Here is a 26377-nt window from a genome sequence, read left to right as displayed (position 1 = left end):
GCTGCACCACAAGCAGTAATTTGTGTCATTACTCAACAGATTCCACTCTGGAATGCTCCTCCTTTGAGAAAAAAAATGTTTCACATTACACCTAAATCTAATTATAAATTGACGACCACGCACCTTATGTCCCACTCACACCGTTGTATTTGTTAGTGAAGTGTTTTCAGAGTGAGGCAATTACGGAGCGAGCTATTCTGACTACACCTGAGGAATGTTGAGCATGTACCGGCAGCCTGCATTCTCCCAACCTCCACCCCTCACACCCACCATCACCCTCCCAGCCCACCTCTGCAACCCTCCCCCATACGCAAGTCCCTGGCAAGGATTCTCCAATCCACGGGGAAAGATCAGCTTGACATTTTCAGAAGTGTGGATTGTTACAGAGCCCCAGTTGTTGCTGCTGCTATGGATTGCTCTTTTTCAAACATCTTGATCAACTCAAGTTTGGGTTGGCTGTTGAATTGCATTTGCCGGGATGAGAGACTCTGTAGTGTAGATTCAGACATTTGTTTCTTAATACATGAGACATGTTGGAAGCCAATCAATGAACAAATGTGCAAGACCGAGACAAGAATGTAATACTCATTTAATGAGATCTAACAATAAACTGTTCCTTACCATTTCAGTTTTACTGTTTTTTGGGGGATTGACTAAAACAGGGCCCAGTGATGGGAATGTGGAAGGAATTGCCACACTCCCATCACTTGAGCACCTTTATTCACATGCGTGGTTATCCGGCATGATTGACAGGTGTATTTAGCTTGCTGGCTATTCCTAAAAACGACATTGGTAAGACCACTTCTAAGTGCCTCGAACGTACACACATCATAATGACACTGTCATGCTAATGAGGTGATACCACAGCTAATGGGGCAATCACAGCCAGGCATAGACGATTAGAGGTAATCAGACAGAACAAAAGAAGTAATCAGATTAGCTTCAGGGAGTAGTCTACTGTTCCCCCAACCTGAGAGCAGGGACCTATCAGAGCAGATGTCTGGCACCGCCACCCCTGTCCATTAGGGATATATATAGGGCCAGAGTTACCAGCACAACTTTAGTTCACTGACAAAGCTCTTCGGATGAGGAGCCAGATGTCCGACACCGTCAAAGAAGTACAGATGACAGCTGAAGAAACCTTTTCATCGATCCTAACGAGAAGGCGGAAGAGTTGGGGAGGAGGGTAGCAATCCTGATGTGACAGCCACCAGGTGGACCAAGTGTCACGTTGGGATGGTTGCTTCAGAACACCTCAATGTCACGTCTTGCAAAAGCCTTGTGACTTCAGTATGGGGTATATTCCAGCAATTGGAGGTTTGTAGTTAATATATTTTTGTGACACAAATATGTAGTCATTTGTAGTGTCGGCATAAGAAAGACAGATGACAGTTAATAATAATAATAATACATTTCATTTATTCAAAACTCTCAAGGACACTTTACAGTCAAAGGATATTTTTTTCTGCAGGTGAGCAGCGACAGCCACACGCGCCAGCGTTCACTGAACCCGGAAGTAACAAAGTAAAAAGACCCATACCACACGCATGCACAATTCATCTAAAAGAAGCTAACAGCTAGCACGGTGCCGATCGCCTGTTCTCGTGTTTTGAATTAACGTTGAGTACTGTACTTACTATTTTGACAATTTTGGATTCATTGTTTTTTATTGGAAAGCGTAACTACTTTTTCTTTTTTAAATCCTTCAGCTTTCTTCTCCGAGTGTGTCATATTTAGAATACACTTTAAAGGGACAATGCAATGCTGCAATGACAATTTTAGCATCAGGACCAGCCTCCCTGTAAAAAAAAAACACAATAAGAAAAGACAAAACCAATGACACTTTTCCAAGCACCATGTGATCACTGTACTTTTAGCATGCGGTGAAATTCAAAGGCAAACTTCTGGTGGTCTAAGACAGTTTTGGACTGTACATGGAAATGATCGCAGTACCACCTGGAAGGCTTTATGTGTATCTGTGTGTGTGTGTGTGTTTGCGGGTTGGCTAGCTCAGGGATTCTACAGATTGTGAACCCCTCCCCAAACTGTCCTTGAGCTCTTGCAGAGCTCAAAGCCCATCTGGCAATTGCTCATATCAAAACAGAGCAAAGATTGAAACAGTTTGAATGACCTTAATGTGACAGTGACATACTACTGTTGATATAGCGTCCATACTCGTCTCCAGCTAATAGTATTGTTTTATGCAAATGTATTGAATTTTTGACATTGCGGATGTACAGTATGCGGGAGGCACTGGGCTAGAGGATAACAGAGTGGAGAGCGAGTGGGAGGGAGAGAGGAACAGTGAGAGAGAGTAAGAGAGAGTGAGAAAGAGTCAAATAGAGAGAGAGATAGAGAGAGAGAGAGAGAGATAACGAGAGATAAAGAGAGAGATAAAGACAGAGAGAGATTATCAATTGTGCTGAGCCTCACCTATCTTTGTGACTATAGAGCGTCATAATGAAATCTAATTGAAATCATGTGAATGGCCACACACTCATGTAGGTTTGTCCTTTGCTTCCCCGCACAGCTGAGCTCCACAGGACTAGGGAGTTTATGCAAATGTCTGCCTCAAAAGAAAACTGTGGATGACTGAATGAACAGTTGCATATGCTTACTCACTGGAGGGCTTATCAGTCATGGTGAACGCAAGACAAGGCAAAAGGGTCAGGGGATTTAGTTGCCAGGCAACATATACTCATAATAACGTTTTGCAGTAGTGTGATTTGATCTGTCTACCTAGATTTTCAAGGCTGCTTCAAATGGGCATGGATGTTTGTCTCGTTGGGGTAAATTGACCATGCTCGTTGTGGGTAGACACTTTGGTCCTGGCGCTGACCTTTTACTTATGCCTTTCCTGAAACCATGGTGGAATCATCCAATAAAAAAGGCGATCCCTCCCAAATAACTAGCAAATCGAAGCAGAGCATCGTAAAAAACATCAGATAAATAGCATACATAAATAGCGTACAAATCCAAAACCACGACCTTCCCCCCCTCAAAAAAGTCACTTTTACTGTGTTGGTTTTCTTGGCTTAATAATGGCTTTTCACAAACATTATGTTGTGGCCAGCCGTGGTGTGAAGTAGCACGCAAGAGAGGACACTCTCATAGTTGTCTCTGTGTGCCCAGCGATTGGCTGGCGACCAATTCAGGGTGTCCCCCGGCTAGTGCCCAAAGACAACTGGGATAGGCTCTGGATAATGGATGGATGGATAGATAGATTCTTCAATTAAAAGACGAAATTTGTTTTTTGAATGTGGCAGGAAGCCGGAATGTCTGGACAACATCATCAAGACACACACATACACACAACATGACCCAAGATTGTCACTGACCTGATTACGTTTTCAAGTGTAATACAGATGTACTGCAAATGTGTCAAAGTTAAGGCCCGGGGGCCAAATCGGGCCCACTACATCATTTTATTCGGTCCGCAAAAGCAAATCAATCATGTGCTTATACTGTATTTTTATACTTGCACTATGTACAGCTCGTTTTATGAATTTGTTTGTGCATTTCAGTCTCCTGACATTTTTGATACCCTGGCTGTAGTCACTACAGCCAGGGTTTGGAATTTGTTTGGAATAAAAACTAGACGTCAGCCTATCAGCCATCGCTTTACTTGAATTGTATACTGGACAACCAATCAGGTGACAACTCATTATTAGGTACACTGCGTGCTCAAACAACACACCTGAGCGTTGCAAAGTTAACAAGCTAGTCGTGAGTTACATCCTAATTTTTCGCTCGATTTTTCCCTCGTTTTGCCCTCCTAAACGTAAGATAGGATATAAAAATGAGTGGGGCAGCTGGACCAAGTAAGAAAAAAAAAGTATAACTTTCACACGGAATAGGAGTCAGACTTTTTTTTCATGATGACATTTTTAAAGTGTGTTTGTCTCGTCTGCCAGTTATCAGAGTGAACTCAGGTAATGGCAAAAATGTATATAATTATGTTTTGTTGTGCAACATATGCGGTTATACATCAACATAAGTTGCTAGAATCATATTTCACAATAAATATAATTTCGACTTGGTCAATTTAAAAGTGGCTCCCATGCTGAAAAAAATGTGAGCACGCTGCTGCACAGCTGCAGTGTAATAAGTTGACCAGAGTAAGGGGAAAGTGGAGTTTTTTTTTCTCAAATAATATTTCGGAATCACTTGTCCTGAAAGCTGCAATTGCATTTCGAGTTAGGGTCAGTATAATTTAGACCCCATGTTTCTGTATTTTGGAAATTGCTTTTTTGAAAACGGAATGAATTTTGACGGAATGACCCATATACAGTTCTGTTGTATTTGAAGTTTCTGTTTTGTTTTTTTACTTTGGGGTGGGGTGTGGAGCGGGTTCAGTGGGCGACTGTGGTGGTGGTGGTTGGGGGGCGTCCTGCGCACGCACCATCGGGAGAGCGATCCCAACCCAAGCGGCGACGGCGCAGGTGGAGTGCGGCGAGCGACTCCAATCAGCAGCGCCGCTCGTGGCTCGTCGATCTGGCTCCTGGCTCACTTTCCCCGGCTGACGTCAGCTGCCTGGCTGCTCTCGGCTGTCCGCTCCACCGCGTCAAAATGCTGCTCTCTGTGCCGCCCAGGACCGGAGGAGTGAACGCGTACAACGGCTATCCGGGCAAAAGCATCAAGAAGGTAAACTTTGATCGTCGTCGCTAGCTTTGCCGTCTCGCTGCCGGTTCGACACCCCGTTCGTCGCTCGGCGCCAGTTTGGGGCCGCGTGAAGCTGCAGTGTCCTTGAGCCAAGTGAACCGCAGGCGACCCGAGTTTCCACCACAGGCCTGGCTGCGTGCTACATTTTGACTAAATGATTCAGTGATACACGGCGTGGTGGTGAACTATCGTCGGAGATGGTTTCGGGTCCTGCTTTGAGTCTGCTCGCTCTTGCTCGCCCTTGTCTTGCTTTCCTGCGCTCAAGAATACCCAACTGTGATTATCCCGACAAGAGCAATTGGGTTATGGGTTTTGATTCCAAGTCAATTTTTTATACATACAGTTTTATGTCGCTAAGATTGGGTGGCGTCTTCATTACATTCATCACAAGTTGGCAAAGTTTTGTTCTTGGTTCTTTTACGCCTAGCGCATGCATGCCCCACCCCTTCAAGCCCCTAAATCATAACAACCGAGGGGGACACACAGGCTGCGTGAAAGAAAGAAAAAGAAATTCAAAACGAAAGTCATCTTACCTTGGCTATATGGACAAGATTGATTGCAATGTCACACGACTAGAGGTGGTCATTATCAACTACAACAATGAGTGACTGGATTGTGCAAATGAATAATTTATGAGTTGGCATTGGAATCTATTTTTAAAGCTGCCGTATGTATAAACTGTAGGACTAGATCCCTTTGCATTGTGTTATTTATGGAAGTGCAGATGCCTGCATGGACTTAACACCACTCATGTATACCATATGGGATGTATAAGCTAGCTATGGTAGCATATGCAATGGAAGAAACATGTCACGTCTCGAAATAAAGCTTCATGCTCAAAAAGGAAATTGCATAGGTGCAAATATTCATCACGGTCTATACCAAGACTTGAACAATTCTGAAATCAAACACCTCCTCTTTTCCCAGCATTATTACCATCCCTCTTTGCCGCTGGCTGAGATTCAGATTGCACACATTTATTTAGCGGCTAGAAATCTGGAATCCTGGATTGAGACAGTATGATTACTTCGAGAGTTTCTGTAAACATTTTCTCTCAAAGAAGACATAGACCGCTTGGTTTGGAAGCATTTGACATTGTCAGAATGCCAGAGTGGCACAGAGGCAGTCCTTGTAAATTCCATCTTCAAGTGCTAACTCCTGCTTTGTGTCTTTGACTCCGAGGAGAGGGTGGAGACCAGAAAAGGATTAAAAGATACCCCCCCCCCCCAACTCCTTTTCCTCTGCTTTCTATGCACTTCCACACATTCCCCCTCGCCTCTTCCCGCCCCTCCCATACCTTGACTTCGTCTGTACTGTAGTTCACATGAAGAGGATGTGATCATTTCACAGACATTGTTGTAACTAACCCTATAAGGTGTCAGAGGATTGTGTAGAAGTGACTTTGAGAGCATACGTCCACCTTCCTGCTGTTTTGTTTTGCAACAGAACTTAAATACAGAACACCAGGGATCTTTATTCTTTCCCACCGAAAGGGCATATCACAAGATTGCATCACATACCGCTCTGATCTTCTCCACTTTTCCTTGTTCATGTTGTCTTTGCAAAAATCGTTAAGTTATTCGGGAATTGAAAATGTGACTTAGAGCACCATTCCCGAATTTGTTCGGGTTTTGTTTTTGCTTGTTTGGGTGCCGATAAAGTGCTGGCCATGGCCTCTGGCAATGCTTTTTTCCCTTCCGCAAGGGGCAGCATTACCCTTTTTTCATGTTAGCGCTTTGTTCCAGCGTCTGCTGTTGTCAAAGCACTATATAAATATGTATGTATTGCATTGTAATGTGGACAGCCACCCTCATTTCAAGCTCATATAACTCCAGACCCATATAATTCAGCAATGAACATTTTTTTTCTGATGAAAGAAGAGAGTAAGGTTTCTTACGCTCAATGCATTGAATATTTACGTAGTCCCTAAAACTCAATATTCTGCAGGTCCTGGAATTCGAGTGACAATGACAAAAACCCTAGCACTGGAGTGGACACATTTTGTACACATCTGGCAGTGAATGAGTTAAATGTGACAGACTGTTCGAAATAGTGCTGGTGAAATGTTTCACTGCTCTTGAAAACATATCACACAGAGGAGAGAGTTGTTTCCGTACATCTGCCATGACAATGAAAACAATGCTGAGTTCTGAGGAGTATCAGTGTATTTATGATTGTTGGAATTTGGCAGTAAACTTTTATGATTCAGAATTTGGTCACTTGTTTGTAAGTTGGGTTTCCACAGACCCTTTTATAGAACAGAAATGAATGACCAAGTAACAAGGTTGAATGTGAGTGCAATTTCATTAGCATCCACAGAATTGTACAGTACATTCTATTCCTCTCGCCAGTCCGTACAGTCAGCCTGTAAACGATGTGGTCGGAATCGCTGGCCCGCGTCCGTTCTGCGCATGCTCTGTCTTGACTTAGTGCGGAGTGACGTCGCCGTTCAAATGGGCAGCGTCTTACCAGAGCTTGTCGGTAATGGAAGAACTTGCCTTAAACGCACTTGCAACTTCTCAAGTGCTTTGATTAAAATAATTGTGATCTGATGAATGCAGTGACGCAAGTAAACGGCATCTTGGAATAGACCACGTGTTCATACGTTGACATCCCCCTCAGGGCATGTAAACGTATGACCACAACTGTATATCTGCCAACTCATGGTAATTAGTGTTGTGCTCAAATGTTCACATACCCGAAGGAATCGTGTGCGCCTCTATATTGTAACTGTAAATAAAATAGCAAATTCAATTATTGATCCCGAGTCTCAGTGACTCCGAAGGTTTTTGGACCGCAGACGCAATCAGGCTCATGCGGTACGTCCTGTCATGGATACCAAAGTCCTTGAGCCAAATTGCAGGTGGCCCGCCGCATTTGGATGTCGGATATACGTTTGAAGGTGATGCTTTGTCGCTTTTCAACTATTACCTGGATAAAACCTTATATCTGTGGGAATGCCAAGTTGTCCCTTAATCACTTCAGACGGCAGCTGTACGTGAATGTGTGTTGTGAATGCACAGAGGTCTCTTGTACTTTCTGAAAAACGCCTGCAGGAATTTATGATTGACAGCTTGAGCCCTAATCTTCAAACCAACACGCTCACCCCAAAAGCTCTTAGCAACACAGGAACACAAACAAACATTTGTGGATTCCACCGGAATGAAAGGAATGGTTTGCAATGACAATGTGATACAGGTCAAGAGCAGCATCCCAGAAGGGGCTGGGGGATGCGGGAAAGGGCGATGACTCAGGCAAACGAAAAGGAACTGATCATTCTTTTGTCGTTTTCATCAATGGACACTGTTCGAAATGGCCGTTGACAGCGTTGTGGGACTAAAGAGTCAACTTGATTCCCAGCCAACCGATGCATCTCCCCTCAATCTTCCCTCATCCACTTTGAATTGCGGCCAGGGATGTACATAGTCGACATGGCTGAATGGACTTACTGGAGTCTGTGTCGGGGATTGGCGCACTCAAAGAATAATGATCAGAAATTGCGGCCCGGTAGGCAAGTGGTTAGCACGCTGACTTCACAGCGCAGAGGTCGTGAGTTCAAATCTCTCCCTGTGTGGAGTTTACATGGTCGTCCGGTTTCCTCCCACATTCCTAAATGTGGGAGTTCCATGGATAGTAGGGTCATTGAACACTCCGAATTGTCCCTAGGTGCAAGTGTGAGCGCGGATGGTTGTTTGTCTCTGTGTGCCCTGCGATTGGCTGGCAACCAATTCAGTGAGGCCCCCGCCTAGTGCCCGAAGATAGATAGGCTCCAGCACCCCTGCACGACCCTAATGAGGATGAAGTGTTCTGGAAAATGAATGGAAGGATGAAATTGCAAGAAGCTTTTGGAAGTAAATCCGGATGATGTCAAATTACCTGCTTTAAAGTGGACAATTGGAGGCAGCCTTGAACCCGTAATGCAGCGACTGTGTGTCTCAAAACAGATACACATACAATACATTGCCGGCAGTTGTGTGATGGCATGCTGATGCTTTTAGAACTAAGAATAGTCATGAAAATGGATTCATGCATGCATTTAGTTTTTACGATTCAGAAGATTCAATGCACACTGTTGTCATATTTCAAAATGTAATACAATACAATATATATAAATTTATATAGCGCTTTAACAACAGTTGAAGCTGTAACAAAACGTTTACCATGGACCGGTATCATATACAGGAAATAACACAGTCACAAATATAGTAGAAAGCACTAGGGAGTAAAACTAAGATCAAGTCTGAATCATGCAGAGTCAAATGCCAAAGAGTACAAGTGAGTTTTGAGGTGGGTTTTCAGGATGGGCAGAGAGGGGGCTTGCCAAATGTTCAGACAACTACAATAACATACGATGACATCTGTCTGCCTGTCCGTCGATCGAATCCACCAATATCGCGTTACAGCACCTGAACTGAGCTGTTCTTTGATATCGTCTATTTTCTGTCGCCAAATTGTCATGTCATGTCACAGACAACACACTCGGTCTCCCAGAACGCTCAACCTGGAAAAGTGTGCTCTGGCAAAACTCCAAAACAGGCTACACTAGACTTGCCCTGGTGTAAAAATAAAGATGTACCAGTAAACGGACGGCCCTTTGAGTCACGCAACTTGCACTCGCCACAGGAACATTTTGAGTTCAACTTTACATGGGTGGGAAACTCCTTGCGGCAAAGCTCAGGACTGAACGCTGAGGCAGATGGCCAGTCGGTTTGGGTGCGACTCACTGTCGTCTTTTGTTTTTATTTTTTTCTCTCAAGGAGCCCGGCAGTGCACTTTTAATGAGACACTACCTTCTGACTCCAGAGCACATGAGAGGGATTAGCACTTTAACCCAAACAAGCTGCGATCCCTCTCTTGCCAGGCATGAGATTGGATCTCCACGGTCCTGCAGGTGTATCCCTCCTGATAATCACTGTGAAGGCGAGCAAAAGCACAGGAAAGAGCTGTGATTGCGCTCAAACTACCAGCACGCAATTGAGGCGAAAGAAACGGGAGGGAAATAAAACGGGACGTCGGCGATGAATGGGATGTGGGATTTTCACAGGCTGGTCAAATGTAAAAAGGCCAAATCACTCAACAAATACATTTGAGTAGTGGAGACCTAAAAAGCAGATGCTGCCTCTCGTATCTGAACTATCAAGTATACAGTATAGGAGTTAACGATGAACTGTGAAATGAGACATGCGTGCATCAGGAAATACCTAATCATCTCAGTTTATGGAAAAAAACAGAATGCACAACCATGATACTGTTGTGCTGTAATATGCTTGAGGAAATACTGTATTTTCCGGTGTATAATGTATACTTAAGTATAAGGCGCACCCCCAAGGAATGGTGTATTTTCAAACTTTTTCCTTATATAAGGTGCACCGGACTGTAAGGCGCATCTTCAATGAATAAATAACGTTTTCCAAATACAATATATTAATATATACAGACATTCCCCTACTTACGAACATTCAAGTTACAAACAACGGTGCATATGAACATTTTTGTAGTAACATTGAAGGAAATACATTTATTTAGCCATATTAAACATTGTTCAAGATTAACATTAACATTGTAAGTTTAATCAGTATAAATATTGCTTTGCTTTCAATAATGAAGGAAGTAAATGCATTTATTTAGCCATGGTGGATATTTTAACCTAACAATATGTAGTATTCTGCAAATTCCTCCAGTTCTCCAAATATAAGGCACACCACATTATAAGGTGTTACAGTAGAGGCTGTGGTTGCGCACGACTTCTTCTACAGGGGGAAATGGAGTTGGTGGCTGCTGACAGTCGTTTCGAGACCTGTTGTGGCTCAATATTACTTCACATATAAAGCACACCTGTATTTAAGACACAGGGTGATCTTTTCAAAAAAATAAAGGCTTTTGGGTGCGCCTTATACACCAGAAAATACGATGCAAAGTACTATAACCACCTTGCAGTTTTTCACTGTACTGTAGTTCCACTGGCTTGATACTTGGTCCTAAGTGAGTGATCTACAAGTAGCAAGCAAACCACAACCACTCTTCAGATATAACAAAAATAAATAAAATAAAATACCCAACATTTACCGCACGGTTGGTGTAAGTTGAATTGTCTCAATACTGGAATGACCTGCCACCGAACATTCTGCAAGCCCCCTCGCTGATGATCTTTAAAACGCGCCTCAAAACTCACTTGTACTCTTTGGCATTTGACTCAGCATGATTCAGACTTGATTTTGGTTTCACTCCCTGGTGCTTTCTACTGTTTGTGCCTGTTTTATTTCCTGTATATGAAAGCTGTCCATGTTAAGCGCTTTGTTACAGCTTCAGCTGTTGATAAGCGCTATATAAATCAATATGTATTGTAATATTATATATTTTAACAAACACTGTACAACACGCATATGTATTTGTGTATATTACACTTAGTATGTCAATCTATTGTTGTCAGTCTCATACGTTCTTTTGAATTTTAATCAGTTTGATTAGATTGCATTGACAGAGTGCCAAATCACAACAGAAGTGCTCTGAGGGCACTTTTGCAGATGGAGCAGATCTGAGAACAAACCCCGCCCACACGTATAAAAAAATAGTGTAGAGGTGCTGGGTTTTGATTGCTGTGCAGAGTTTGCATGTGGCTGCATCAGCTTTGTCCGGGTAAAAACATACACGGTAGATGGATTATACGCTCTAAACTGTCCCTAAATTGTGATTATGAGCGCAAATAGTTCTTTGTCTATCTGTGCCCTGCAATTGACTGACAACCAGTTCAGGGTGTCCTTTGCCTGCTACCCGAAGACAGCTGGCCCTTGTGAGGATAAGGGGCTCAGATGATTAATGGAAATATTTTAGATAAAGGTCATCTTTAAACAGTTAAATAGTCCCCACAAGGTAAAACCTTGAGATTTTTTTTTGCCCATCGCGCCATCATTTATCTCCTTTATTTTGTGAGTTTGAAATGAGAATAAAAAGGATGGATTTCTTCCAATGTGTAGCAGTGACAAATGGTAGGGTCAAGATGATCTTGTCTGTCTATCGACAAGTTTGTTTCTGTTGACAAGATGCTGTGCTCGTGCTATCCAAACAACCAATGCCATTGTTCTCAAATCTGCCCTGCTGACCCAGACTAATCAAACAGTTCCTCCTCATTCGGCACTGACACACTGGGCTGGAACTGAGGCCAAGCACCGCACTGCTGTTCAGTTAATTCACAACTCTGGGTTCCAAAGAACAGTACCAGGACACGACTATAGTAGTACTCTTTAGCAAGACCATCATGAGTTAAGTCAGAAGATTTTCAAAAGCATGATTGACTGTTTGCATAAAGCTTATTATTTTTTGGATGAAAAGTGAATATTTGTCAGCTGTGGGCCATGTGAAACCCTTTCAGACCTTTTCGTGACGCAGAGCTATTTAGTTTTTGGCTTGTCCTGTGCATGTTGAAATTGTAGTTACAATCCATCGCTTCATCAAAAAAGTTACTATACAGATTGGTTTTGTGAAAATCAGTGCTGTCCAAACCCTGGAGTGAGATATCGGTTGGTAGCATCAGGTGGCACCAGTTCCAATGTGAAGCTCTTAAGGAGTTTGAGTAACAACAACAACAACAAAAATCTAATCTAATTTCAAGAAGTCAAACAGAGTTGAAGCTCCTGGATGAGGGTAACTGAGCGCTACCATGTCAATTTAACTCTTTCACTGCCAGACATGTTCAAAAATGTGTCCACTTTAGTGACAGGGTGTTTGTCATTGTCGCTTGAATTCCAGGACCCACAGAATATTGATTTTTAAAACGACATAAACATTCAATACAGCGTTAGAAACCTTAGACTCTCTTCTTTCATCAAAAAGAAAGAGTTAGTTCCTAAATTAGATGGGTCTGGAGTTATATGAGCTTGAAATGTGGGTGGCTGTCCAAAATACAATGCAATACATACATATTGGCTTATATAGCACCTTAACAACAGCTGATGCTGGAACAATGCGCTAACATGGAAAAAGGGACATGCTGCCCCCTTGTGAAAAAAAAAACATTGCTAGAGGCCATGGCCAGCGTTACATCGGCACCCAGGTATGAAAAAACAAAACCCGGACAATTTCAGGAATGGTGCTCTACGTCATATATTCAATTCCAGAATAAATTTGTGAATGGCAGTGAATGAATTAATAGTGAATTGAGAGACATATACGACTGTGTGCAAAATGCACTGTACAAAAGAGACTTTCTTAAAAGATAAGTATGAAACATCTTGAAATAATTTGACCACTGAAAAGGAGGAAATACCTTCAGGCAGAAAATACATATTTCATTTTTCGGGCAATATATTGCACACTTTATGAAACTGCAAATGTCAAACAGATAAAAAAAACTACTATTAAAATGTTCATATGTTCATTGTGATTTGATTGATGACCAGTATTGCCTTGTTGCTTTATGATTTGAGGCTTTTACAAGTGCAATAGAAGGTTCCCCAGCAAGAAAAACAAAAACCCAAACAAATTCAGGAATGGTGCTCAACGTCATATTTTTTACTGAATAAATTCATGAATGGCAGTGAATCAGTTAACAATAGACTAGTTGTTTTTTAAGAGTTTAAGTCCAAATTGAATGGCAGACACTGTCTGTTGCACGGAATGGGAAGTGCCGTTGTATATGAGCGACGGGCCATAAATTCAAGGGCACCACCTAAATGTCGAAATGTCTTTTCCGGCAGACATATGCGTCTCCCTCCAATCATCAGATGGCTCCTCCAAGCCCCGGCAGCAACACCGGCAACATCAGCAATAATGGCGGCGAGCAGCTAAGCAAAACCAACCTGTACATCCGTGGCCTCCACCCCGGAACCACAGACCAGGATCTGGTCAAACTCTGTCAACCGTAAGTCACTCAGCTAGTTTCTGATCCAAAATGTAAAATGTACAAACCTTACATGAGGTAGTTGAGCGTAGTAAGGGGTTGTATGCAACATAGACGAGCTGATGGATGACTGTCTCAATATGTTTGGATTGCAAAAAAAATCAAGTGAAAGCAGAAAAAAGTATGAATGCTGAAACTCACAGCTGCAGACTGACACAAAAAATGTAATATTTTTGGTTGTGCATGATTCAAATTTCTGAAACTTTTTTTTCCCAAGGAACGTTCAAGAAAATGTCATATACACACCTGTGCACATTTTGATCATGTGCAACCAATATGCATGTTCAGTCAATCCAAATGATCCCTTTTTTAAAGGACAACCGACGCCTTCGGACAAGTTGTGTCCATAATTTGTAAAATCACTTCAAATGACTTCTACTGAGCGTATTTTACAAAGATTCCACGGCATATAGCTATATTTTACGTTTTAGTCTTGTTTTCCAGTTGATGACGATTCCTGACGTGACGTCACATCTGGAATCATTTTTATTGGTGTTTTGCATTTGACTAAAAATATCAGGCTGCATGTTTTGGGTATTTTCAATGCTATAAAACGTTTTTCTTATGTCAGTTAGGAAACAAAAAATGGTGTCGGTTGTCCTTTAAGTGTAGTCATTTCTGGGATGGAAAGTTCATTGCAGTCATGTAGGGGGAAGCCTCTCAGTTTGTTGCAGCTGTGCACAAACTTTCCAACAACTTGCGCCTCATTCCGTGTAATTAGTTCTCATTACATTTCAACTAGTACGATTTTATATGACTTAAACTATCCTAGTGTTGCACTCCTACTAAGCTCTTTCTAATGATATTTTGGGAGTTTTGAAAAGAGCGCCATGACATCAAGCAGCAATGTCCGCCAATCAATCCAACATGTTTGTTGGCGCCCCAGTAGACGCCGTTGAAACAAGCATGATCCATGCGAGCTTAATTGAGAACTGGAGCCTGGCGATGAGAAGCAACGGAGCACAGAAAATGTGACAGAGGAAAAAAAGTGAGAGAAAAGGAGGCAGCGTGAGTAAGTCAGGAAGGGAGGGGGAGGCCTGCTCTTTTACAGCTGTCTGGAAGATATGGCTCACATGAGGCTGCCCAACCCAACAGGAAACGGCGAGCCCAAGGGAAAAGGGAAAGACAAACATGGCAATGGCATGAACAGGGGTGGTTGGGGGGCTGGATAGAGAGAATCAGAGAGCCTTGGAGTGAATTGGGTTCACATTGCGGGTCAGGTGGTGCTCCGTTCTGTGGGGGTGGTTCTCATATTTCTGCTTTTACGCAGCCTGATAAAATCACAGCATGAAATGTGCCTTTTAGCGCTGTGCATTAGGGCTAGTGTGACTCTTTTGCATTGACGAGGCTCAAAAAGAGGATTAAGTTTCGGACAACATTTACTGGAAGGAACAGATTCATGATTATTACCATAGCTGCCTGTGTCGAACAGCAAGCAGGCACGCCAACGACGGATCGTGACTGACTTTGCTCAAGTTTGAGGCTACAATTAGAAGACATATTCCCTCACCGACTTGCGCTGCGCGGGCAGTGTACGGGGATTGGCCTCCAGTTGCATCCGCCGGGTGCAGCATTGTGGCTCTGGTCCACGGTTGCTCGCTGACCCTGGATGGACGTCGGGCTAGTCTTTGGATCCTCTCCATCTTTCCTGTGCCTCTTCTCCACTATGAATCACCCTCTTCTGAGTGGGAATCAGACAATTAAAGCATTTGCATGGCTCTACCTAGATCGAACATTGCAGCGTTATTTTCCAGTCCATGACCGTGAAGGAGTCAGTCTTGGCAGGAGCCCCCATGAATAATAAAGATGGCCACTTACTTAGGCAACCATAGTACGTTCGTGATAAATTTCTCTCTGGCGCATGACCAAATCCTGAAATTAGAAATGGACATTTGAGAACATGTCCTTATTTATTTAGCCAGTCCTGAAAAAAATGCCTCCGACCCAAATTGCCATTCTAGTTCTTTATCTGTAGTGTCACGATTTGCAATTTGAAGGTGGTGGACCCAAAAAAAGGCAGCCACGGGGGAGGAGCAGGGTGTATTTGACAAATTATATTAAATAAAGTCTCCAGGATCGAAATTTCAAACAACAAAGTCATCAGAAAAAAAAGGTCCAAAGTAGCAAACAAAACCATGGATAAAATATGACAAGATGAAACAAACTTGACAGGGTGAAACAAACAATAAGCTGACACTGAATGGTAGTGCCGGAAGTCTTTTTAACTGCCACTGATTGAAACACCTGTGCAGCTAGAGGCAGGGCCCTACGCTGCCACCCGTTGGTCGCAAACTAAAACGTGACACGTCTGATGCCGTGAAGGCTATGATGTTGCCTGCAGTGAGACTGCTGAGCGGAATGAGTATGTGGCTGGGCGCCAGTATTGCACAGGACAGTCCATGAGATACAGATCCTATTACACTGCATGCAAATGCCTATGGGGGTACTGCAGGCTCTTTTCCGGGATAATATTGGATTGATTTAAATAATTCCTGTTCCTTGTTTCTCCAGCTATGGGAAAATTGTGTCCACAAAGGCTATACTGGACAAGACAACCAACAAGTGCAAAGGTGAAAATGGAGAACTCCAAAAATGTTTCTTACATCTATTGCATGCTTGTCAAGTCTTTTAGAGAATTCTCCGCAAAATCTTTCACGTTAATATCGTGACTTTCCTTCACGAGTACCCCCAGCTCGTTTTTACAAGCTCAGACATGCTGCTCACCTTGCATGTTGTTTACAGAAACATCCAACACGCACACAAGTACAGGTGTCCAAACTGCAAGTTACACTAAAGTCGTCCGGACTACGCTAATAATAACAAACATTCAGGAACAGAGCAAATGAAATATTTAATAAGGTCATTTGACAATGAGCTTTCTCTGTTAAGCACTTTGTTGTGGATGACCAACGTTTACTGCATGTTCCCTGGACATTGCAATGAAGTGTTTATGGAGTTTGTCACCCACTGTATTGTCACACTCGTGCTTCTCGTGTGCTACGGATGGTCCCTGAAAGTCTTTCATCGTATTTTTTCCCAGGCTATGGCTTTGTGGACTTTGACAGTCCACCCTCGGCTCAGAAGGCAGTGACAGCGCTGAAGGCGGTGGGCGTTCAGGCTCAGATGGCCAAGGTATGAGTGCCACCAGATATTTCAAACACCTTCAGTCTCTTGAACAGGGGTCTCAAAATCCGGTCCTCGAGGGCTGTTGTCCTACATGTTTTCCAAGTCTTCCTGTTGCCACGCACATGAGGCTGTGTTGCAACAGGTGTGTTGCAACAGGGAGACTTGGAAAACATGTAGGACTGCGGCCCTCGAGGACTTGAGTTTGAGACCCCTGCTCTTGAACATTGCACATCTGAAGAGTTATCAAAAGTGTCTCTGAATGTGTAGAGATCTTTTGATGGGGTTGAGAACTTGATGGGGTTGTGGCTACAGAACAAGCAACTCACTCAGTAAAAGACTCCCAAACACAAAATGGTAATCGGCACAGCAACATTCAAAAAAGCAATTATAAACGTTATTTCTGCTCTTGGGTATTTGGTCCACATCCCTCCCAGATAGTGTGTTCATGGTCTAAATGTGAAGTAGAAGTCACCTAAAACTTTTATGCACAAGCAGTGTTTTCCCATCTGCATCCATCTTGTTTTTTCTTTGTCACACACACACACACACACACACACACACACACACACACACACACACACACACACACACACACACACAGAATTCTACCTGTGTGTATACATGGAGTACTGTTTGTGCTCCCATGTATTCTACTGTGCATTAATACCCATAAATACATGAGTTGAAGCGTACACCCATGCGCATCACTGCCGACACACACTCAAATAAACTAGTGATGACTTAATTGGCTTTTCATTGTGCAGTAGGTGTGTGTGTGTGTGTGTGTGTGTGTGTGTGTGTGTGTGTGTGTGTGTGTGTGTGTGTGTGTGTGTGTGTGTGTGTGTGTGTGTGTGTGTGTGCGTGTGTGCGTGTGTGCGCGTCATCACTATGTGGAAGGTTTCTCCGTACAAAGGTGCTGCCTGTTCTCCCTGGTGGCATCTGACTCAGTGTCTGAGCAGCTCCCCCGGCAGCAGGCCCCATTGCACAGTCCTCCGCTATGTCAGTACACACACATACGCACCATGCGCAAGGAAGCGAGGTAGAGAACCACACAGACAGACGTTGGAATGGCCTTTCCCCCAAAACACATTTGAAAACTCTCTCGCTTACACGCAGTCTGGGAAAGCTGATCCGCCGTTAATCTGGATCACTGACATTCATGCGGCTTCTTCTTTCTCGCAAAATAATAACTTGATTTTCACTCACCGCTTCACGGTGGCTTTACAAGCAGGCTTGTGTTTGCCTCAGATTACCCTGGGACTCATTGGAAACCGCAGTGGCTTACCCCGCCCTCCCCCTCCTGCTGTGTTTGCTGTCGTGGTGATGAAGGGAGGAGGTGGGTTAGCGCCTCACCTTCAGCGCAGGTCACAGCTGTCACGCACGCATTGCTCATGGAATGATAAATTCATTCAAAATGCAGTTGACAACTTTGAATCCCAGCTAGGCGCTAAGATGAGGAATGTGCGTTGTTGGGACATGGCGACATGCTACTTTGATGAGGGAACAGACGGATGGCAACTACATTTTGTCATTTGTTCAAGCTTGGTTGTAGCCCCTCTATGTGATTGCCGCAAGAAAATTTAGTATTCTTTCACTTGCTATTTGTTCGTGTTTGAAGTCATCTCCCTGATTGTGAACCAGTGAGCATTAAAGACCGTGATGTAACTGATTTGGAGAAGCCATATATTCCCTTTTTATTGTCTGGTTTAAGAAAATATGCTTGATGTGTTTCTATCCAGTCTAAGGGAAGCAGCGTGAATACATTTTTGATTGATTTGGCTGGCATCCAGTTGCCTACTGCCTGAAGACGGCTGGGATAGGTTGCAGCACCCCCTCCGAAGCTCGTGGGGATAAAGCGGTCAGGAATGAATGAAGTCGAGTAGTTAGCACGCCGACTTCACAGTGCATAGGTCGTGAGTTCAAGACCCGGTCCGGCCTCGCCGTATGAAGTTTGCATGTCCCCCCACCCGGCCCATGGGGGATTTCTCTGGGTTTTTTCCTCCCACATTCCAAAAAAACTTGCATGACAGACTGATTGAACGCTCAAAATTGCCCTTAGGAGTGCAGATGGTTAGTTGTGTCTATGTGCCCTGCAATTGGCTAGCAAACAATTCAGGGTGTCCCCTGCTTAGTGCTGGGAGAGGCTCCAGCAACCCCCGCGACCCTAATGAGGACAAAGTGGTCTGGAAAATGGATGGATGAAAGAATTAACTGCAATAGATTAAGTTATAGTCACAAACCTCTGATTGCATAAATCCACAATAACCGAAGTGAGTGAACAATTCTTTTTTTTCAGTTCGTCCCACACAAACATAAAGAAGTTGTGAGGTGGTCCTTCCAGTTGAAAAGACATAATTCCCGGCATTACATTTGCAACTTCCCTCAGGGCTATCATAGAGTACAACTTTCTTTCAAGCCTATGACTTTGTCACCCTGTATGACTATCTTCTGGTCTCTCTGCTTTCAGCAACAGGAGCAAGACCCGACCAATTTGTATATTTCAAACCTGCCATTTTCCATGGACGAGCTGGAGCTGGAGAACATGCTTAAGCCCTTTAGCCAGGCTATTTCGACACGCATCCTGCGGGACGCCAATGGAATCAGCCGAGGAGTGGGCTTTGCAAGGTACAAACGCTGGCTATTTCATTGTGTCGGTGTGAAAACAAAAAAAGACAAGAGGAATAAATAACAAGCTTCATGGGAGCGCTATATAAATCGATATGTCTTGTATCTGTAATGGCAACTTACGTTCCTTTTGTCGGTTCTTCGGCAAGGCATCAGAATCAGAGAATCAGAATCAGAATCATCTTTATTGCCAAGTATGTAGGACACACAAGGAATTTGTTTCCGGTAGAACACGCTGCACTAGTATCGTTGTCAAAAAAACTGTCAAAAAGGCATGCAGATTTCTGACGCGTTCCTTTGCTTCGTCATTAATGACAACAAAAAGATGAGGCTATCATCGTTGATCCATAAAATGTTCGCTTTATTTTTTTGAACAATATACGAAAACGAAACACAATGTTAACATAACACGATCTCAACGCGTGACTTAACACCATCTGATCACATTATAACGCGATCTGGTCACGTGACTTCAGACGTGGTTGATGACATGACTTCAGATTGTGACAAAAGATGATCTGTCAGTTTGATCAGGTGACTTTAGATCAAGGGTATCAAAGTCATTTTTGACCGAGGGCCACATCGTAGTTACGTTTACTCTCGGGGGCCTTTATGAATTTGGGGAAGCCATTAGAATGTTTTATCCCCTCCACACTTTACATATAGAGCGCATAACAAATTAATGAATTACTAGTTTTCAAATTTAAAGTAAAAATAATGACCTTTTTGTGGTTTACATATGACAAATTGAAATTTTGATTCTGACTTAAAGGACAACCGACACCATTTTTTTGTTTCCTAACTGACATCAGAAAAACCAGCATCTAAAATACCCAAAACATGTAGGCTGATATTTTTAGTCAAATGCAAAACACCAATAAAAATGAGTGTAAGTGTCCCAAAACTACTTCAAAATGACCTCGGAAATGGTGAGTTGCAGAAGGTCCCGCCCCCTTGTTCGTGACATCACGCCACAACGTATTTGCCTTGCTCTAGAATCAAAACAATGGCTTCAAATCAGAGAAGATGCTTTCTTGTTACTCATCCAGTTATGAATATGATTCAAATAGTCCTGAAGAGGAAAGCATAAATGTTCGCAATCGATTAAAGAAGTCATTTTGTATCAATTCGAGCCGTCAGGACTGCAATGTAGCGTCCCAGATAATGCACAAAATGGCGCCCAAGCTCAGTTGGAAATGGGCTGATTTGTCTGCTGGGAATTTGTGTCAACCAGAATCAAATAGTAGTCTTGGTGCAACTCACAACGATTCACCAACACGTTATTTCTGTGTTTTCCTTCTAATTTCGCAGTGAACACGAAGTTTTCATACCAAACAAAGTACCTAAAATGCATTGTGTGTCGCTTTCTCGGTCACGGTAGGCATCGTCATCAACTTGAAAACAAGACTTCCTGAATATTCAGCGTGAGTCTTAAAACATAAAATATAGCTACATGCCGTGGAATCTTTGTAAAATACGCTCAGTAGAAGTCATTTGAAGACGTTTTACAAATTATGGACACAAATTGGCGTCGGTTGTCCTTTAAGCAAGCATCATGGAATTTCGTGGGCCGAATAAAATGAGGTGGCCGGCCAGATTTGGCCTTGACTTTGACACCTGAGACGATCTGATTAGATGAATTCAGACCATCCAATCAGGTGAATTCAGACGATCCGATTAGGTGATTTCAGCCGATCCGATCAGGTGAATTCAGATGTTCAGAAAAGTTGTTGCTCCAGGCCTTACTGTCTTCCGAATGCTTCTTACGTCAACATGGCATGGCCCTTTTTTAACGGACTCAAGACAGGATGACTAATGGAGCCCAGATACCTGAATATTGCTAATAAATCTACCCTTGTAAAACAGCAGTAAAATGAAACCTATTGCAGTTTTTCAAAATCTAATTATACAATTGTGAACAATAACAAAAATCTATAATTGAACCATTATGGCTCAAACAGTATCATTTGAGCAGCAAACATTAAAAGCCGTTTCAAGGACCAATGCCTTCATTTAAACCGTATTGCAATTATTTAGGTGTTTAGGTGTTTGGTGAATTTCGGTGACAAACTTCACTTGAAAGCAAGAAACAACCACGATTTGCAATTTTGGGTCTTTCTTTGATGTGCTGTGAGATTTCTTTCGGTGAAAAAATGTGTTTGCTCAAGAACTGTCAGCCCGGTGGTTAACTGTTTAGCACGCTGGCCTCACGGTACAGAGGTACAGGGTTCGGGTTGTGTCGTTGTTCTCCCTTTGTGTGAGTGGGTTTTCTCCGGGTATTTTGGTCTTGGTTAACTCTGTCGTACAGGAGTGGTCTATCGACACAACAGACAACAGACTTATTAGATCGTTACCATGTAGGCTTGGTCATGCTGATGAGGTGACACCAGGGTGAATAGGGCAATCAGGGCCAGTTATAGTACATAATCAGACAGGACAAAAGAGGTAATCAGATGAGCTTCAGAAATAAGTCCACTGTTCCCACAACTTTAAAGCAGGGACCTCTCAAAGCAGATGTCTGGCACTGCCACATCTGTCCATTAGGGATATATATAGGGCCAGACCTACCAGGACAACTTTAGTTCGCTGACAAAGCTTTTCGGATGAGAAGCGAAATATCCACCACATTCAAAGAACTACAGATGACATCTGAAGAAACCTTTTCATCCCTGTGTATTTTGGTTCCTCCCACATTCATTCAAAACATTGCAGAGCAGGTTAATCGAGTACATTAAATAGTCCCTAGGTGTGAGTGTGGATTGTTGTTCTTCTGTATGCGCTTAGTTCAGGATGACACCCACCTACTGGCCGCAATAAGACACCTATGATAGACTCCGGCATGCTCTGCGACCTTTGTGAGGATAAGCCGATCAGAAAATGGATGAATGGATTTATGGTCTGCACTACATGTGTTCATCATTGTATTGATTTTACAGGATGGAGTCAACAGAGAAATGTGAGGCCATCATCCAGCATTTCAATGGGAAATACATCAAGACTCCACCAGGAGTTTCAGGTGACCCATTTGTGATTTTTGTTGAGGGAACAGTTTGGTTTGTTTGGTTTTCAAAAGGAAACGTTCCACACTCTGGGGTACAAGTCAAATATTGCTCTAACATAAACGTGCAATGACGCTTTCAAGTTTTCTGCAAGTGCCAAAACAAATGCTATTTTTTAAATTGATTATTGTATGCGTATTCAGTCCGGCTAACATTTTCTTGGTTTAATGTCTGACAGTGACAAGCAAACATTCATACCGGTGGCTCTTAACTTTGTTAGACATACGGAACCCAAACAGTTCATATGCACATTCACTGAACCCTACTTTAGGGAAAAAAATGGTTATTTTATTCAAATGAGAGACTTTATTTTATTATTTTTTTTACAAATGAGAGACTTCAATAAACAACAATGCCGGACATCATGTCTATTTTTTTTAAATTGTACAGTGGAGGTTCTATCAAACCCCTGAGACCAATTCACAGAAGCCCTGCGTTGTATCGAATCCAGGTTTAGAAACCTTGATCGATACAAATAACACTTAAGTTTGCCATTTAAGTTTAAAGGAAAAAAGGTTTGGGTTGACGGGTACACCAATTTGCTCGCTGCCCCACCCAGCCCTAATTCTAAACAATTCAGAAGTCGTGTCCTAATTACAGTTAGCTCATTCACTGCCAGACATGTGCAAAAATGTTTCCGCTCCAGTGCCAGGGTTGTTGTCATTGCCATTCAAATTCCAGAGCCCACAGAATATTGAATTTTAGGGTTGCATAAACAATCAATGCAGTGTAAGAAACCTTAGACTCTCTTCTTTCATCAGACAAAAAAAAGAGTTAATACATAAATTATATGGGTCTGGAGTTGTATGAGCTTGAAATGAGGGTGGCTGTCCAAAATACAATACTGTACATACATATTTGGGTTATATAGCGCTGTATCAACAGCTGAAGCTGAAACAAAAACCAGAACAAATTCGGGAATTGGATTGCTCCATCTCATATTTTCAATTCCCGAATAAATTCGGGAATGGCAGTGAATGAGTAAATGTTTCATAATCGCAAGAAAACACTTTCTCTGAAAAACCAATATAAAAAAACTGACCAATAATCAAATGAGAAATATGCCCATATTCAATATTTTTTTCAATGTCCTGGTCCAGTTCCACCAGAGCCTTTATTGTGTAAATTTGCTGATGGAGGCCAGAAGAAGCGTCAGAGTCAAGGAAAATACTTGCAAAACGGACGGAGTTGGACCAGAGATGGAGAAACTGTGAGTTCGTTTTTCTTCCACATAAAAACAGATGTTATCCTCAAACATTTTTACTGCAAGTACCAGCTCCAAATTACCCATCCAAGGAATGCCATCATGGCGACTATGTGACACAGGAGCTTATTAGGACCAAATGTCATCTGCAATGCTCTGAAATATGTGCATTTTCTGCGCTCAACGTCAAATTTCATTTTCCCTCCAGGGTGGAATGACCCTTACATATGACCCCAGCACCGCCTTAGCAAACGGGTCAGTAAACCGCAATATGCATGGATGAAGGAAAGGGAAGACTGACTAACAAGCATACCATGTGTCCAGGTTCTACTCTTCTCCCTACAGCATGGCTGCCAACCGGATGATCGGGCCTACTTCGCTTTCTCCTTATATGCATTCGCCTGTGTCCGCCTACCAGGTACACGCAAATCCTTGTGTGAATTTGGTCCCATTCCAAAAGTCAACGCAAATGGTGGCAAATCTCACATTCGCTCACTTCCCAGGTGCATAACCCTTCCTGGCTCCACCATCAGTCGTACATCATGCCACCTACGGTCAGTCACTTCCATCTCATTGCCTCTTCCGCAATTTTGTTCATTCTTTGTTTTTTATTTTTCTCACGTTTTTTTTTGTTTTGCTCACATAAAGGGTGGTGTCCTGGCGCCGGGGATGGAGCACACCATGTCCATCCAGCCCACTTCCATGATGGGCCCCCTGGCACAGCAGCTCAGCCACCTCTCCATTGGCAGCAGTGGCACGGTCAGTAATCCGCATTGATTGAGTCACAATTGGGTCGAACGGTCACAGCAACCAACTTGCTGCCCCGTATAACGGGTGAGAAAAGCGGTTAGTTTTAAACCGGATAGGTTGGTTTGGTCAATCATAGATGACATTATCCCATTCACTGCTAGATGATGTGATGTGTCCACTCCAGTGACAGGGTTTTTGTCATTTTCACTCAAATTGCAGGACCCACAGAATATTGAGTTTTGGGACTACATAAACATTCAATGCAGCGTAAGAAACCATAGGTTCTCTTCTTTCATCAGAAAAAATACAGTGATACCTCGGTTCTCGACCATTATTCGTTCCAGGACGGTGTTGTTCGAACACCGAAACCATCTATTTGCTCCTGTCACTTGCGAGTTGACAGCGGGGGGGGGGGGGGGGGGGGGGGGGGGGGGGGGCTGCCTCTCCCAGCCGTTCTCCATCCACCCGCTGTCAATTCTCTAATGACGAGGTATTTTCCCTGCGTCCCGTAAATTTATGTCATCTTCCGGGATTGCGTAATTTTGCACCCTCGTGTGCCATTTGCTTTTTGGCATAGTAAGCAGGTCGGATCTCCCCCTGCCTTCTTACTCGCTGTGTTTTCTTTTATTTGTGAATACACATCCTGCTTGGGTAGTACGTCTCTGCCGCCTGCTTTGGGATCCCAAACATTCCACTACGTTCCGACGAGTCCGCTGTCGTCACTTTCGCTCGGAACATGACAGCTACGGATGACTCGGCTACAGGATGTTCTTTTCTCTTAAAATATCTGTCCAATGACACTTGCTCTCACTCCCACAGCCACATCACTAGATTTCACAGCCTCCTTATTCTTTAATATCGTACTGATCGTAGATTTCGCCATGCTGTATTCCTGAGCCGGATCAGACACTCGCACACCTCCTTCATATTTTGAGATTATTTCTTTCTTAAATGCAATACAGTAAAGTCTCGTTATATCGATATCGGATATATCGATAGTCCTGGTTATATCGATACTATTTCTATGCACGTACGGAGAAAATTACATGCAAACAGGGTCGGATATATCGATAGTCCCGGTTATATCGATATTTTTTCGGACTCCCTTGAATATCGATATAACGAGACTTTACTGTAGTTGTATGCACTACTTTTCTTTTGTCACTTTTAGCAGCACTTACTTTCTTTGGAGGCATGATTAGGGGCTAAAACTCTTCGTACACCTATATTAAACGCTGGAGCAAAACGCAGCACGTCCGCAAGCGACAACAGTTGGTCACTGAGAGAGCGATACACCCGTACGCCGCTCAGCACCCCACCCTCGCGAATACACTCACGCATCGGATTGGCGTTCGAACGCCGATTGGTGTTCGAACTATGAAGCAAGAATATCTCGAATATTTTGTTCGAACTCCGATTTGTTCGAACTGTGAGGCGTTCGAGAACCGAGGTACCGCTGTACTATGATACCTGAGCTTGCGAACTTAATTGGTTCCCAGAAAACAATTTAACGTTCGTAAACCGGAAAGTTCGTAAGCCAACGGGTTCGAAAACCGAGGTATCACTGTAATTGGCCAATATGATGATTAATAAGATGATTCTGTTTCTGACTCTGAATGAGTTAACGGACTGACTTTCAATGTATTTGGACTTTAGGGGGACACTGTCCTGTCTTACATTGCATTATTTTTCAGTATGTGCCTGCAAACACATCTATGCAAGGGACGTACATCCCCCAGTACACCCAAGTGCCTCCCGCCAACATCTCAGTTGAGGTAAGCACACATTCAAGCAGTATTAAAAAATGGCTCCTGCAATGCCTCACGAGGCTCACGTTGCCATCCTCCACATGTCAGGAAAGTGCCGTCCAACAGCCTGTCGCCATCGAGACACACACTGAACACACAAGCTATTCCTACCAGCATGACAAGTGAAGACAACAAGTGAGTTGGAATCATTGCCTGCATGCATACGTTACAGACGCTCCCCTACTTACAAATATTCGAGTCACGAACAACGGTACATATGAATATTTTTGTCGTTACATGTAGTATT

General features: G+C 43.1%; 1 protein-coding gene across 2 annotated transcripts in view; it reads left to right on the top strand.

Moving 5' to 3' along the window:
- Positions 1–1798: 1798 nt before the first annotated feature.
- LOC148902901 (RNA-binding motif, single-stranded-interacting protein 2-like) overlaps positions 1799–26377 on the top strand; it is a 27460-nt gene continuing 2881 nt past the window's right edge. Inside the window, exons 1-13 of one of the 2 annotated variants that reach the window (XM_088992891.1) lie at positions 1799–4644; positions 13356–13519; positions 16070–16128; positions 16599–16690; positions 19152–19309; positions 22246–22325; positions 23469–23578; positions 23781–23827; positions 23897–23990; positions 24076–24126; positions 24221–24331; positions 26017–26097; positions 26179–26265. In XM_088992891.1, coding sequence (XP_088849017.1) covers positions 4570–4644; positions 13356–13519; positions 16070–16128; positions 16599–16690; positions 19152–19309; positions 22246–22325; positions 23469–23578; positions 23781–23827; positions 23897–23990; positions 24076–24126; positions 24221–24331; positions 26017–26097; positions 26179–26256 — 1200 coding nt within the window. In that variant the 5' untranslated portion in view covers positions 1799–4569 and the 3' untranslated portion in view covers positions 26257–26265. Of the gene's footprint in view, positions 4645–13355; positions 13520–16069; positions 16129–16598; positions 16691–19151; positions 19310–22245; positions 22326–23468; positions 23579–23780; positions 23828–23896; positions 23991–24075; positions 24127–24220; positions 24332–26016; positions 26266–26377 lie in introns of both variants that reach the window. The other variant, XM_088992881.1, reaches the window with a different exon arrangement.

This window comes from Hippocampus bargibanti, linkage group LG01 (assembly GCF_051943395.1).
Source record: "Hippocampus bargibanti isolate YZ-2025 linkage group LG01, ASM5194339v1, whole genome shotgun sequence".
Taxonomy (NCBI): domain Eukaryota; kingdom Metazoa; phylum Chordata; class Actinopteri; order Syngnathiformes; family Syngnathidae; genus Hippocampus; species Hippocampus bargibanti.
Note: the sequence above shows the minus strand (reverse complement) of the source record. Positions and strands in the feature narration are given on the sequence as shown.